The 16,799-nt window shown below is 37.5% G+C and overlaps 1 protein-coding gene across 1 annotated transcript in view; it reads right to left on the bottom strand.

Annotated features, from left to right (window-relative positions):
- Positions 1–5,414, bottom strand: part of FNBP1L (formin binding protein 1 like) — a 63,815-nt gene extending 58,401 nt beyond the window's left edge. Inside the window, exon 1 of the mRNA XM_014459556.1 lies at positions 5,396–5,414. Within this exon, the coding sequence (XP_014315042.1) occupies positions 5,396–5,398 (3 nt within the window). The 5' untranslated portion in view covers positions 5,399–5,414. The remainder of the gene's footprint in view (positions 1–5,395) is intronic.
- Between the last annotated feature and the right edge of the window lie 11,385 nt (positions 5,415–16,799).

Below are 16,799 nucleotides of genomic sequence, written 5' to 3'. Positions count from 1 at the left end.
CCTCAGTTCCTTTTCCAACACATTCATTCTAACCACAGTTTCTGTGAAATATATCTCCCATTTTATTGTCTCATATTTAAATTTAAGAAAGTTCTTATTTTCTGTATCCTTTAAAATTATTTTTTAAATTTGTAAGGTGTTTAAAGTTATTTTACCATATTCATTTGGGGACACAAGAAAAACATTTTAAATTAAAGCTGGCATTTTTTTAAAAAAACAACAAAAAAGTTAAAACTGGCATAAAAATAACTATTTATGCATTTAAAATGTTATAATTGTTTTTAGAAGTCACTACTTAATATTCAATCCTTGTGTTTCTAAATACTTTGACACAGCCTTGCATCCAAATGAAGTCCCAAAAAGGTATTTTTGGTATAACACCAAAGGTCACAACTGTTTAAAAAAATACTTTCTTCACTAAAAAGCAGAATAATGACTTTGCTGTCCTAGTTTGGTCTTACTCTATGGCTCTGCTTTGCTGCCAAAGTTTCTCCAACACTTCTGAATACCGAAGTACTGCCAAAGACATTTTTAAGATCTAACACAAATGACTTTTCTCAGTCTTTGATTCATATGGGACTATAGAAATTTTCTTTGTGTTTAAGTTTCATGGAACCAAGAAATCAATTTACAACTCAGAATCAACAACATCTACCTCCAAAGTAAATTGAGAAATATTTTAAGTTTTAAAAAGTCAACTTATTAATTATTTGCATGTTTCCTCATGGTTTTGCTTTTTGAAAAGACAGATGCAAACTAGTATATTTAAGAAACTCACTTGCTATCTTAACTTTTAATTAAAACTTTAATTAAATTCTATATTAAGCTCTTAGTTACTTCAAAATCTATCCAGGTGCTCCTTCCAATATCCTATTGCATATTTTTTTACTTCTCTTCCCATGACATTCTCCTCTGCTCTACCACCATTGTCATTAGCAATAACTACAAGGAGGTGTTAAAGGCTTAGAGGGGGCGGGGCGGGTAGTTCCCTTCCCTCTTTTGCATTTATAATTTAAATCAATAAGCACCAAATATATGACAAGACAAAATAATACAATTCTTCAATTTCTCCAAGTATGGTTATAAATGAATACACAAAAGCTCTTAATCAATAGAACCATGTTTCTTAAAGGCAATGATTTAGCAGGTCATAATAGATTCCACATAAAGAATAAAAAATAACGTAAGAAGATGATGGTGAAACTATGAGAATGTGCCTCTCAAATTTCTAACCACAGGAAGCAGAGCTGACAGGGCTGCAGTTGTTCCCACATAATGACTGAGAAAGGCAGGGATAAAAAGACAGATCTGGTTCAGGGAGTCCAAGGACTCTTCTGACAAGTGAATTTGGCTCAAGGTCTCCCCAAAAGCTTGGCCAAACTCTCCTTAAAATTTCCCTGCAACCTAAGCTACTCCTACTCAATCTTCCTTCCTTCCTCCCTCTCTTCCTCCATCAAGGTCAGACTTGGCTTGTGGTCTTACAGCTTTTTCTGCTTCTGGCTCCCTCTCCATTTCCTCTCCCAGGTATTACCTCTAATGAGTTCTTGGTTTAATCCCATTTGGGTGGCTATTTCTCAGAGAACCCAAATTAGCACAGCTGAAACTTCTTTAAATGCAACAAATTCAACTTAAATCTTTGGAAACAACACCCCATCTCTGAAAATCAAAGGGGTTCTTTTATACCATCCTACATAATAAAAAGGTAATATGCAAACTGACCCTAACAGCAGAACCACTTGGAATGACTGGTCACTATGACACACACTGACCACCAGGGGGCAGACGCTCAATGCAGGAGCTGCCCCCTGGTGATCAGTGCGCTCCCACAGGGGGAGCTCTGCTCAGCCACAAGCCAGGCTGACGGCTGCCAGTACAGCGGTGGTGGTGGGAGCCTCTCCCGCCTCCCTAGCAGCGCTAAGGATGTCTGACTGCAGCTTAGGCCTGCTCCCCGCTGGCAAGTGGACATCCCCCGAGGGCTCTCGGGCTGCCAGAGGGATGTCTGACTGCCAGCTTAGGCCCGATCCCCCGGGGAGCAGGCCTAAGCCAGCAGGTGAACATTCCCCGAGGGGTCCCAGACTGCGAGAGAGCACAGGTCGGGCTGAGGAACCCCCCACCCCAAGTGCACAAATTTTTGTGCACCGGGCCTCTAGTGTTTCTAATAAGGCTAACAAGCACAATATCACTGAATAAAGCAAGAGGGACAATACACAAATTTGAATACAATGTAACTGCTTCTCGTCCTCTACCTTGCTCTTGTTCTCAAAACAGCAACAAGCTAAAAGTCCTTCAGAGAGTAAGATAGGAAATGAACCAACACAAACAAGATCATTTGGGACCTTCTCCCCTCAGTTAAGTGTCACTTAGGTATAATTCTTCACCATCTCTACTTTTGTGCTTTTTTCTGATAGTACAACAAACTAAATAACATTTTCACAAACCTTACACTATACTTTATGCTATTAAAATATTTGGATCTCACTTGTCCCACTATGGCAGGGTTTTAATGAATGTGCTAAAAAAAAGGTTTTGAAGTCAAGGTTAGAGTTCTACTGTAGGTGTGTAAAGCTACCTTTTAATTCATTAAAACTCTAAAATAAAAAAATTAAACTTGCTATTATTCAAAGTCATGTGCTCTTTTGTAAAGTAGAAATTAAAGGGATATATAATTCCAAATATAAAGCTACAATAAAACAAAGATATTTCTAAACATGGCGTTTACTGAAGTTGATTAGTTACGTCAACAGATGCCCAAGATTTGTTTTCCCCTTTTTAAAAAATTTTTAACCTGTAGAGTTTTTACTAATCCTTACAATGCCATTTTTTAAATTGCAATAAAATACACATAACATAAAATTTACGATCTTAACCATTTTCAAGAGTACTGTTCAGTGACAAGTACATTCACACTGCTGTGTAACCATAACGACTATCCATCTCCACAATTCTTTTCATCTTGTAAAACTGAAACTTTGTACCCATTAAAAAATAACTCCTCGCCCTAGCCGGCTTGGCTCAGTGGACAGAGCATTGGCCTGCGGACTGAAGGGTCCCAGGTTCGATTCCGGCCAAGGGCACATGCCTGGGTTGTAGGCTGTGGGGTGTGCAGGAGGCAGCCAATCAATGATCCTCTCTCATCATTGATGTTTCTATCTCTCTCCTTCTCCCTTCCTCTCTGCCTCTCTGAAATCAATAAAGAAATATATTTTAAAAATAAATAAATAAATAAAAAATAACTCCTCGTGCTCTCCTCCCTTCAGGCCCTGGCAAACACCATTCTACTTTCTGTCTGTAATTTTTACTACAATCATGTATTGTTTGAAGACAGAGGTACATTCTGAGAAATGTGTCATTAGGTGACTTCATCACTGTACAAACATCATAGAGTGCACTTACACAAACTTAGATGATGTAGCCTACTAAACACCTAGGCTCTATGGTACAGCCTATTGCTCACAGGCTACAAACCTGTACAGCAGTAACTGTATGAATGCTTCCAGCAATTATAACACAATGGTAAGCATTATGTATTGGAACATATCTTAAAGTAGAAAATGTACAATAAAAATACAGTGTGAAAGATAAAAAATGGTACACCTGTATAGGGTACTTACCATGAATGGAGCCTGCAGAATTGGGAGTTACTCTGGGTAAGTATATGAGTGATGAGCAAATGTGAAGGCCTAGGACATCCTACATAATAAAAGCCTAATATGCTAAGTGTCCGGTCAGCCATTCAACCAATCAAAGCACAATATGTTGATGATATGCTAAGGCCGCTCAACAGCTCACGATAACGTGCACTGACCACAAGGGGGCAGACAGTCAATCGATCGACCAGTTGCTATGATGTGCACTGACCACCAGGGGGAAGACACTCCAACCGGTAGGTGAGCTTGCTGCTGAGGTCTGGCCGATCGAGACTGAGTGAGATGGGCCGGAACACCCTGGAGCCCTTCCGTGGTCCCTCCCCACTAGCCAACCTTCCATGTCCCTCCCTGACCCCGGTGCACTGGTGGGGTCCCTCGACCTGGCCCACACACTCTCACAATCCAGGACCCCTCAGGGGATGTCAGAGAGCTGGTTTCAGCCCAATCCCGCAGGCCAGGCCAGGCCGAGGGACCTCACTGGTGCATTAATTCCTGCACTGGAACACTAGTTACTTTATAAGCACTGTTCCACAAGCCCTGTCCCTCCTTCCTTCCAACAGGCTCATAAACAGAACACTGAAGCTGTCAACACTGCTCCATGAATAGGGATGTGGGCTGGAGTGAATGGAAATATCGAGGAGAAACTGGCTGGGCAAGGTTTAGATCACACCGTAATAGTGACTGTCAAAGGAGGGAGGGAAGTTGACCTGAAGATCAGTAGGAATAAGAAATCAAGGTGGAGACATAAAGGAACATAATTGTCATGGCAGTGTGGTTTTGGCTATTGCATTTTGGAGCAGTGGTCAGATTAAGAAATTTATGTGGTATTCATTTTAAAAAGAGATGGGGTGTTTAATATGAAGAAGATATATAGAACTGGGGACTCAATTATTTTTACTTTGGAAAGTTGTTTTTGGTTCCATTGATCCTATCTGGCAGAAAGATCTCTATCTAGCATTAAATTGATGGGAAAAAATAAAACTCATCTATGCTTCATATCATTATAACACAGAGGCAAGCAGGCTCCACACTGTCAGGGAAAGCTTTTACTGAAGTGGCAGTGGCCCTTAATACTTGTTAAGGTGGCTCCTGGGGACCTGTGCCCTTGAACAGGATCTTAGGTCCTCAACCAAGTTTATGGCAGTGTACTCTGAAGACCATCATGCTAGATCTGGAAGGGCTGTGGCACCATCTGCATATGTAGTGCTGGTGGGACAGGGCTCCTCTGTGCTGAAACAGGTCAGTGGTGATTGGAATGTAATCTGTGCACTCAAAATTGAGGTGCTCTGAGTGAGAGGAAATCTATTCCCAAACCCCACAAATATTGCTACGGTCAGAGAAAAAAAAAAAAATTCCTCCTGAACCACATACACTCCTATTTCTTAAAGAAAACTCAGCCAGCTGGTGTGGATCAATGGTTAAACATCAACCTATGAACCAGGAGGTCATGGTTCGATTCCCAGTCAGGGTACAGGCCTGGGTTTTGGGCTCATTCCCCAGTAGGGGGCATGCAGGAGGCAGGCGGATCAATTACTCTCACTCATCATTGATATTTCTATCTTTCTCTCTTTCCCTCCCCCTTCCTCTTTCTGAAAAAAAGTTTTTTTAAATTCAGCTCCATTATAATCTTATGGGAAAATCGTTTAAAATGTGCTTCATCATTATGTGGCATGTGACTACTCTGAGTGCCTCATATATAAGTGGAATCATACAGTATTTTCTTTCTTTTTGTGACTGGGCTAACTTACCATGTCCTCAAGGTCCTTCCATATTGTAGCATTTGTCAGAATTTTCTTCCTTTTTAAGGCGGAATAGTATTTCACTGTACATGCATACCAGTGTGCTTATCCATTCATCTGTCAATGGGCATGAGTTGCTTTTACCTCCTGGCTATCCTATATAATAAAAGGGTAATATGCAAATTGACCTTAATGGCCAAATGACTGGGAACAACTGGTCACTATGACGTGCACTGACCACCAGGGAGCAGATGCTCAACCAGGAGCTGCCCCCTGGTGGTCAGTGTGCTTCCACAAGGGGAGCACCCCTCAGCAGTGCTAAGGCTGTCCACCTAACAGCTTAGGCCTGTGGACCTAAGTCATTAGTCAAACATCCCCTGAGGGTTCCCGGGCTGCCAGAGGGATGTCTGACTGCCAGCTTAGGCCAAATCCCCCCAGGGAGTGGGCCTAAGCCGTCAGCTAGACATCCCCAGAGGGGTCCCAGACTGCAAGAGGGCGCAGGCTGGGCTGAGGGACCCCCCAGAGTGCACAAATTTTTGTGCATCGGGCCTCTAGTTGTGAATAATGCTAGGGACACAGATGTACAAATATCTCTTCAAAACCCTGCTTTGAATTCTTTTGTTTATATATCAGAAGTTGAGTTGCCAGATCTTACACAATAATTCTATGGTTAATTTTTGAGGAACTGCCATACTGTTTTTTGCAGTGACTGTACCATTTTATATTCCCACCAACTATGCACAAGGGTTCCAATTTCTCCACATCCTTGTCAACACTTGTTACTTTCTGTTTTTCTTACAGCCACCCCAATGGTCTCACTGTCATTTTGATTTGCATTTCAGTAATGAGTAGCGATCTTGGACATCTTTTCATGTACTTATTGACCATTTGTATATCTTCTTGGAAGAAATGTCTATGCAAGTCCCTTGCCCACTTCTTAATAGGTTGGTTTTTTTTGGTTTGTTGAGTTGTGGGAATTATTTATATATTCTGGATGCTACTCCCTATTCAGATATATGACTTGCAAATATTTTCTCCCATTCTGTTGGTTGCATTTTCAATATATTATAGTGTCCTTTAATGCATAAAAATTAAAGTTTATTTTCTTTTGTGGGCTATGCTGTTGGTGTCAAATATAAGAAATCACTGCCAAGAGCTGCCTCAAACTGATTGTCAAACTGCAGCGGGAAGGCCAGGGAGTGTTGGGAGGCAGGAGGGAGGGGGGTAAGAGATCAACCGAAGGACTTGTATGCATGCATATAAGCATAACCAATGGACATAAGACACTGGGGGGTAGGGGAGGCCAGGGGATTGTCAAGGGCAGGGGGGAAAAAAAGGACACATATGTAATACCCTTTGTAATACTTTAAGCAAAAAAAAAAAAAAAGAAATCACTGCCAAGTCTAATGCCATGAAACTTTTCCCTTATATTTTCTTCTATGAGTTTTATAACTTTAGCTATTACATTTAGATCTTTGATTTATTGCTACTTTGTTCAAAATCATTTGATCACATATGTGAGGGTTTATTCTGGGTTTTCTGTTGTGCACCATACTGTAACTTTGTTATAAGTTTGACATCAGAAAGAGTGAGTTCTCCAACTATGTTCTTTTTTCAAGATTATTTTTGCTATACAGTGTCCCTTGGGGAACCATACGAATTTTAGAACTGATTTTTTCTATTCTGCAAAAAATTTCATTGGGATTTTAAATTACATTGAATCTGTAGATAACTTTGGGTAGTATGAAGATCTTAACAATATTAAGTCTTTTTCAATCTATGAACATGGATGTCTTTTCCATTTATTTGTGCCCTTTTTTTCCCAAGTGTTTTGCAGTTTATGATAGATAGGTCTTTCACCTTCTTCGTCATTTATTCAAGTATTTTATTAATTTTGATGCTATTATAAATGGTACTGTTTTCTTAATTCCTTTCAGATTGGTCATTGTTAGTGTATAAAAACCCAATTGATTTTTGCATGCTGATTTTGTACCCTAAGTTTTACTGAATTTATTAGTTCTAAAAGTTTTGTGTGTTTCTTACCTATAAGATTGCATGATCTGCAAACAGACACAATTTTACTTCTTCTACTTGAGGAAAGACTAAAGAAATAAAACTGAGTCATTACAGTCAAGCTGCTAAATTATTAAAATTAAGTAGTCTGGAGACATGACAAAACAATTCCATTCTTGCTTTAACTAGCCTAAGAAGTTAAACTTTTTAACTCTTCAGTTGTGTCTGTAGATACACAGATACATAATTCCTACAGATAAACCTCTGATAACCCTTTGAACAACTTAAAAAGAATGTTCATGTAGCCAGACCACCTGACATCCATCATCCAGATCACCTGACATATAATTTTGAACTAATCCAAGGGCTAAGAATGCAGTGCTGATTTCTTCTCAAGAATGTGACTTTTACTATAAAAAACTTTCAGCTTCCCTTTTGTCTTTGGAACACTCAGGATACTGCCTAGTTGCCTTCCCAATTTGCAAATCCAAAGACCGTTAAATAAATCTTTATCATTTATTTCTAGCCAAAGCCTCCTGAATCTTTTGTGCTCAGTAGACACTTTCAGATTTGGGTATATTTCATTTCTTTTCTTGCATAATTGCTCTGGCTAGATAGAGAGAATTTGGATAGAGAAAATTTGCTGAATTCTATGCTGAATAGAAGTGGCAAGAGCAGGCATCCTTATGTAGCTCTCAGAGGAAAAGCTTTCACTCTTTCACCACTGAGTATGATAGCTATAGGTAAGCAGATAAATTTTAAACTGGGTCCTAAAAGATAGGTAGACTATAGACACCTACATATAAGAAAGAAGCGCATTCCAGGAAAAAGAAACTACAAATTAAAAGCAGAAAGAGAAATAAGAAAATATTTTTCAATGCTTTGTTAAAATCAGCCAAGATCAAAAAGGACAGCATCACCTAAGTCAGTGGTCGGCAAACCGCAGCTCGCGAGCCACATTCGGCTCTTTGGCCCCTTGAGTGTGGCTCTTCCACAAAATACCACGTGCAGGAACCCACGTACAGTGCGATTGAAACTTCGTGGCCCATGCACAGAAGTCGATTTTCAGCCTGGGCGAGTCTATTTTGAAGATAATGCTGCGACCCTTTAATATAGTTCCTCATGTTGTGGTGACCCCCATCCATAAGCGAGTCTATTTTGAAGAAGTGGTGTTAGAAGAAGTCGGGGGTGTCGGTTGGTCAGGCGACGGAAGACTCGGCGCAGGCAGGCCGGGATACGCAGCGCGGGGGAGGCGCGCGCGATTCATGCATGAGTTGAATGAGCCAGTCAGTCAGCAGTCTCGTTGTGCAGTGGTTAGTGCTAGTCGCGTCCGCAAATCGCGCGCGAGGGTGACAAAAGTACCTACTCGAAGCATAAAGTTACCTGTATTTTTCCACCAGCTGCAAATCCTACAGGTATTTTTGTCATCAATTTAAGAATAGACGAAACAAGTATACAAGACAAGTGTGGATGGGAGAGTTGGAAGGGGTCAACCTCAGCGAACGTACCGCAATCAGATTGAGGACATTTTTAGCAAAGGCCAGCTTAGGAGTACCCTAATTAAGTTAATAACAATGTACCTACCTATATAGTTTAAGTTTAAAAAATTTGGCTCTCAAAAGAAATTTCAGTCGTTGTACTGTTGATATTTGGCTCTGTTGACTAATGAGTTTGCCAACCACTAACCTAAGTCCATACTGTTCATTATCTAAAAAGTAACAGAGGTGGCTATCAAAAATAAGTATGTTGCCCAGCCTGCATGGCTCAATGGTTGAGTGGCAACCTATGAACCAGGAGATCATGGTTTGATTCCTGGTCAGGGAATGTGCCCAGGTTGTAGGCTCAATCCCTGGTGTGAGGTATGCAGAAGGCCGCTAATCAATGATTCTCTCTCATCATCATTAATGTTTCTATCTCTCTCTCCCTCTCCCTTCCTCTCTGAAACCAATAAAAATACATATTTTTAAAAATAAGTATGTATGGTCCAATTCTCTCTATCCTTGTCAATAAATTATACGATACATTAAGATATAGAAATCCTTTATGTTACAAATCTACAAATTCCACTGAACAAGATGTATATTACTAACTAGTGATAAAACCCTGTGGGATGCAAGAGCATGAACTCTTTGCTGTTAGCAAATGCCCTAAGTTCAATAGAGAGACTATCCTTTTCAAAAGTGGCCACCTTTTTAAGAAAAAAAAAAAAATCTGGTTAATTTCCAAAATAATTTTACTATGTAGTTCTTTGATGTCACTTAAGGTTTTTGTTTTGTTTTTTTGCTACAAATTTCTAAAGAACAGTTCATGTATAAAGCTTGATATAAAATATTTCCAGAAAGATGACAAATTTTTAAAATACTTATTCCATATACTTCTAAAACAACTAAATTCATGAAAGTTCTCTTTAAATACTCAAATCTAAAGCATAGTTTATGCAGCACATTTTTTAATTAATTAATTTCTTTTTTATTGTAAAATATATCAAACCTACAGGAGTGTATGGAATAAATATGCACAGTTTCTATTACAAAACTATTTTCTGTATTTATTTCATTTAATGCTAAAATACTAATTTTAGTACCATTATTATTTATTTTGGCATTTACTTCAATTACTATTGAAATGTTAGTTTCAATAACAGTGTTTTAAAGTGTTCAGAATTCGTAACTACTTTTTAAAAACATCAGTAAAACTTGCCCTGGCCAGTGTACTCAGTGGTTAGTGTCAGCCCATGCACCAAAGGCTCACTGGGTTTGATTCCCTGCGCGCTCTCTCTCTCTCTCTCTCTCTCTCTCTCTAATATCCTCACTCTATTCCAGGAGATATAGTAGCTCTACCTAATACACAGAAACAAATGGAAGCAGCCAAAATGCAGAGAAAAAGAAACATGTCACAAATGAAAAAACAGAAGAAATCTCCAGAGAAAGAACTAAAGGAAATGGAAGCAAGCAAACTACTAGACAGAGTTCAAAACAATGGTTATAAGGTTGCTCAAGGATCTTAATGAGAGCTTCAAGGGACTTAGTGAGAATTTCAAGGATATTAGTGAGAATTTCAAGGAAATTAGTGAGAACATCAAAAACATGAAAAAGGACCAGTCAGAAATGAAGGATACACTAACTAAAATGAAGAATAATTTACTGAGAATCAACAGCAAAGAATGCTGAGAATCAAATCAGCAATTTGGAATAAGAGGCAGTAAAAATCACCCAATCAGAAGAGCAAAAAAGAAAAAAGAATCCAAAAATTTTAAGACAGTATAAGGAGTCTCTGGGACAACTTCAAGCATACCAACATTTGCATCATGGGGGTGCCAGAAGGAGAAGAGAAAGAACAACCTATTTGAAGAAATGACAGAAAACTTCCCCTCCCTGGTGAAAGAAATAGACATAAGTTCAAGAAGCACAGGGAGTCTCAAATAAGAGGAACCCAAAGAGGCCCACACCAAGACACATCATAATTAAAATGCCAAAGATTAAAGACAAGAGAGAATCTTAAAAGCAGCAAGAGAAAAGCAGTTAGTTACCTACCAGGGAGTGCCCATATGACTGTCAGATGATTTCCCAACAGAAAATTTTCAGGCCAGAAGGGAGTGGCAAGAAATATTGAAAGCGATGAACAGCAAGGCTCTATAACCAATAGCACTCTACCCAGCAAAGCTATCGTTTAGAATTGAAGGTCAGATAAAAAGCTTCACAGACAAGAAAAACCTAAAGGAGTTCATCACCACCAAACCAGTACTACATGAAATGTTGAAGGGTATTCTTCAAGAAGAGAAAGAAAAAAATAAAAGATAAAAAATATGAACAATAAAATGGCAATAAATACATATCTATCAACAACTGAATCTGCCCTGACCAGTTTGGCTCAGTGGATAGAGCGTCGGCCTGCGGACTCAAGGGTCCCGGGTTCGATTCCAGTCAAGGGCATGTACCTTGGTTGCAGGCACATCCCCAGTGGGGGGTATGCAGGAGGCAGCTGATCGATGTTTCTCTCTTGTCGATGTTTCTAACTCTCTATCCCTCTCCCTTCCTCTCTGTAAAAAATCAATAAAATATATTTAAAAAAAAAAAAACCACTGAATCTAAAATCAAATAAGCAACAGGAATGTATGGACCAAAAATAACCTAATGAATAAAATAGAACCAGAGCCATGGAAAACATGGAGCAGCCTGACAAATCTGGGGGGGGGGAGGGGGGGGGGGAGATTAACCAAAGAACTTACATGCATATATGCATTACCCATGGACATAACAATAAGGTAGTGAAGGCCTGGGGTGGGGCGGGAACCAGGTGTACAATGGGGAGAAAAAGAGGGACATCTGTAATACTCTCAACAATAAAGAGTTTAAAATAAAAAAATAAAATATCCTCGGGTGAGGCTTAACAAAAAAATTTTAAAAATCAGTAAAACTAAAGCATTTAAAATATAGACTATATTATAAATATAAAATGAGATATATTAAATGGCAAATACAAATTTATAAAATATGAATGTGAACATACATGGTTATTTTAATATAATCTAGCATATGTAATAAAATATTCTAAAATAAACTAAATTGATGGCCATTTAATTACAAAACCTAAAAATAAAATAAAGTTTCATTTGACCTTTTCTTGAAAAGTAATAGTCCACTGAAAGACCTAATAGCATCATTTTTATTGTGTATATTCTTATGCAAAATTTTCCAGTATATGCTAATACACTCTCTGTTTGAAGGGACAGTTAGGAGATAACCACAAACTATGACCACGTATTTCCCTCTGATGCTTTACCCTTCAAGTAATCTCATCTCTTGCAACTTCTGAGAAAATCTTTTGAACAGTCTTCTGTTTTCTTAACAGAGGCTAAAATCTTTTTTACTGATAGAGATCTATAGCTTTTAGTTCAAACCAGCATTTTTGGTTTGGTCTTTATCTCCTTTAGTTTCAGCATGGATAGATGCAAGTTCCAACACAGTGACCTATATCATTTTTAGTACTTTTCATGTTTAAATTCTACTTATTCAGAAAGTCTATGAATTAAATAATTATTCTTGCTATAGAGCTATGCTTTATCAATTTTCCTTCTTTCCCTTGAAAATTATGGAGTTACAGAAGAGTGAACTTTGTTTAGTTTGAAATTCTAATGTAGAATATATATAACTAGCAGGGCACATCTCAAGATGCAAATGATTCAGATTTTTTAAATTCCAAAATAAATGCATTATATTAGCAAAAATAGTAATATATCAATACATTAAAATAGCACATGGTACAGCAGACCAAAGATCAATACTGCAATAACAATACATGAAGAGCATGTTCACTTAATATGACAGCTTTTAGTAGACAATAAGCTCTAAGTAGCTATTTATAATTCTTTGTATCTCCCATCTACCTCAGTATCATTTACTAGCTCTTGATCTCTGAACTTCAGTTTCCACAGTTGTAAAACTGAACATTAAAGTAAGAATATTAAATGAAATTTAAATACGTATTTAACGCAGTGCTTAACACTGGTGGCTATTATTCATTCACTTAATTAAACAAGTGAACACATGTTGAGCTCAGCACTTGGGATACAATGTGAGTAAAAATATACTTAGTGGGAAGGAGAGTTATTAATCAAATAAAACACAATTTCTCTTTAATTTTATTGGCTAGTACTCTCAGAATAATATTAAATACAGTAATGACAGTTAAGTTTTTAGTGGTCAGATTTGTATATCTGAACCTGGATCAACATACAGGTGTTATGTTTTCACAGCAACGTCAATATATGCTGTATATTAAGAAAATTAAAGGATAATTGTTCTCAGTAGCAGTCCTTTAAAATAATGTGCTCTGAGCACAATTAAAGTGATTTTATTGATCCAAGATAAATTTCCATACTATCCAAACATATCTGTTGTGTGAAATAAGATACGTTATGTAAGCTATCTAACATCTTCCTTGTTTAATTCTACAATTTCATGATAGCATGACAGCATCCATATTGATGTTCCCATCATTCCACCTGTCCCTCTCATTTCCCAGTTCTTTGTAATTTTGGGATCCTACTGATTTTTATGTTTGTCTCACATTAGCCTCTCTATTCAGTACTGCTCTGCTTCCCAAATCTTAAACTTGAGCCCACGGTCATTCAGAGGTTACTTAAGGATAAAGCTAGGACTACTACTTTAAGTCTAGTTTTCTTTATATTATACTCTTTTGCCCTGGCTCAGAATCCCTGGTCATCTTTCATTGTAGTCCTTGCTACCTACTATCCTGGACTACTTCCTGACACTGTTCCTCTGCCCTCATACCAATAACACAGTATCATTTTCCTGGGGCTGACATTTTTTTATCCTTTGTCCTGAGAACAGAGAACATGATTAGCAAAAAGGAGAATCGAGAACAGAGACAGTCTTTATGTATATAAATTCACATTTTTAACATAAAAATTACCTAGAACAGTGTTAATAAGCATTGCTTTGCACAGACTCTCTTTGATTACTTAACTTTCTAACCACCCTGGTCTCTTTCCCTTTCCCGTGTTTTAGGCTCTGGATCAACTCCATGATCACCATTTTAAATATGAAATCTAATCATAGGCCTTTATAGCTAGAAAGGACTTCAAAGATTAGCTTCTCTATTTACAGATGAGAAAACTGAAGCCTAGAGATTAAATTATTTGCCCACGGTAACAGAGCTGAATCAAGTATCCAGATGTCTTAGTTTTTCCTGTTTTGCTCCTTCAAATCAGTACTCTTAGTTAAGTAAGTGCTCTCAGACTGTACTTATTATTTAGAGAGCAAATGGGCTTCCTGGCTCTAATCTAATCTGAAAAGATAGTTAGTTGTTGGTGTATTCATGGGAATAACTCCAAAGAGTGACCTCATACTACGCTTAGCATATAATTATGGTTTAAATACTGAGGTAATTTAGCTATATCTGTATATGCTCTATTATATTTTGGAAGAAGCAGAACTGACACAAACAGAACTTTTGTGGTTCATTTTCAGAAGCACTATTGGAAAACCTTACTATTTAGAATTAAGAAATTATAATTAATGTTGGTATTAAAGTAAACTTTTATATGACAGATACAGATTATATATTAATCTAATCAGAAGAATCTCTAGGATTCAGAGCAAGAATATTCAGCAAATATGTACATGACAGCTGTTCTTTATTCTTTCTTGTATGCAATATAGTTTTGGTGGGATGCACTGGGTAAAAGGGAAATGGTCAAGTAAATGAATTATCTTGTACATTAACATAAACTAGGCACTATTAATAATACACTTTAAATTTACATTGCCTCTCTGTCCTTTCATATTTGGTCTATGTGATTCTTGTTTCAACCTCAGAAACTACCTTGTGAGCAGGTAGGATAGCTGCTACTAGCTATCATTTCCATATACCATTACTATGCATAGTATTCTGAATGAATAAACTATTTTAGACTTTTTAAAGAACTTCACATTAAGACTGATTCTTTTTTACGCCTAAAACACTGGAGTAAATCTTATACTATACATGAAGATGTACTTACAAGTATTATATCCAAGAAATGAAAGGAAGACTATTAAAATTCTTACCTAGACATTTAATGTATATAACAAAATAACTTTAAAAAATAATGGTTTACTAATATGAAATAAATCATATTAGGATAGTAAAAGGGCCTTTTTTGTTTGTTTGTTTGTGTGGCCTTCCACAATTTATGAGAAGCAGCTGGTAATTAAACCCCAAGATTGTTAACTCCACTGTTTCAAACAGCCCCTGTTCAAACTGCAAGAGAAGATAAGTTACTCTCAAGGCTACATTCTTGCATACATACTCCTCCTCCCTGCTATTTTTACAATTCAGGGATAATTTGCACCACGAAGTCTCTAGTTAGTAGAAAGTTCCCTTCCCCCCTCCTCTTCAAACAAGCCTCTTTTGAACTCTTCATAACTTTTACTATAAACATGTTTTACAGACTTTGGAAAAATACTAATAAGACACCTCCCTTAAACATCTGCCTGGATTGTCTCCTGAAGAACTAAGAAAGCCAACCCCCCTGATGTCTCCTCAATTTCAGCCAAAAAAAATCCTCCTCCCTTCCTTGTCACACTACGCAATAGCAGCCAAGGCTTAAAAAGGGCCCCCCCACCCCCCCCACCCCCCACCCCCCGCTTTTGTTCTCTGCCTTTGTATTGATTAGCAATGCACTGGCCCTTTCCCTTTGGGAAGGTAAAATAAACTTCCTCTTTCCATCTATCTTTTCTTTTAGTTGTGAATTCTTTCACAGCCCACGTCACAGGCCAAAAACCCTAACACATCACATATTTGGAATAACAAAAGATATACTAGGAGAAAAGTATACACATGGAGGAATTTTAGCAGCTAAGAAGAGATGGAAAAAGGCAAACCAAAATATTTCAATGTAACAATGTGTTTTTCTAGTAGATTTATATGCTAATGAAATAGCCTGAAATTTTACATATAGACCAATACTTTCCCTTTTTTTTTCTTTTTTCAATGTATTTTCCTGTCTATTTCCAAAAAGGTTTGAGGAGAATTACTAACAATTATATCAAATTAGACCATTTATTCATAGCTAGCAAGGAAATATAGCAACGTGCTTAAAAAGTATTAAGTGGCCATCAGTCTGTTACTTTTTGTTGTATTCCCAGCTCCCGAAGTAAAATGTTTTGAACCTCAATTTATCTTGATTTTTTACAATGCCTTCATCTTAGCAAAGGAATATAATTACAAGTTTATACGTGTGACTTAATAAACTGGTTAAAAATTTTTGACTGCTGTTTTTTCATCCCACAATTAATGGGCCATTAGTTTCCTTAATTTTTCCTCTTAAACATTCTTAAATATTTCAAGTATCCATACTATTCCTTTCTAATGATGTTAATACTAAATGAGTATTGATAAGGCCGATAGTGGTAATAAATATTAGGTTTGTGGTATACTGTCACTAAAATATCCAGGGAGTATATCCAACAAAAGAATATCTGAGATTTTTAGCAAAAAAATAATAATAATAACACACATGGACTGCTGAGGCATATCTAATTGCTTTTATAAAAATTAAGAAGTGCCAGCCCGTTCAATACCCAGGTTGCAGGAGGCAACCGATCAATGTTTCTCTCTCTCCCTCTTCCTTTAAAAAATCAATGAAAACATATTTTTAGAAAGTAGAAAGAAATTAAGAAATATATTCTACAATATGGAGGGACACTTACAAAAGGGGAAGTTTCAAGCTGCTTACTGGTTATGCACTTCCATTGCACCATTTATGGGGGGAGTTTCGTTGGTAACAAAAGTAAGACTAGGTCGTGGAAGTTCAATGGGGCCGAAAAAATAGACCCGGCATTGGGTAGCTGTGGAATTTAATGCCTGGAAGAGCGCTTAAAAAATACAACGAAAA

This window comes from Myotis lucifugus, unplaced genomic scaffold (assembly GCF_000147115.1).
Source record: "Myotis lucifugus unplaced genomic scaffold, Myoluc2.0 scaffold_110, whole genome shotgun sequence".
Classification (NCBI taxonomy): Eukaryota; Metazoa; Chordata; class Mammalia; order Chiroptera; family Vespertilionidae; genus Myotis; species Myotis lucifugus.
This window is presented reverse-complemented; position numbering and strand designations above follow the sequence as displayed.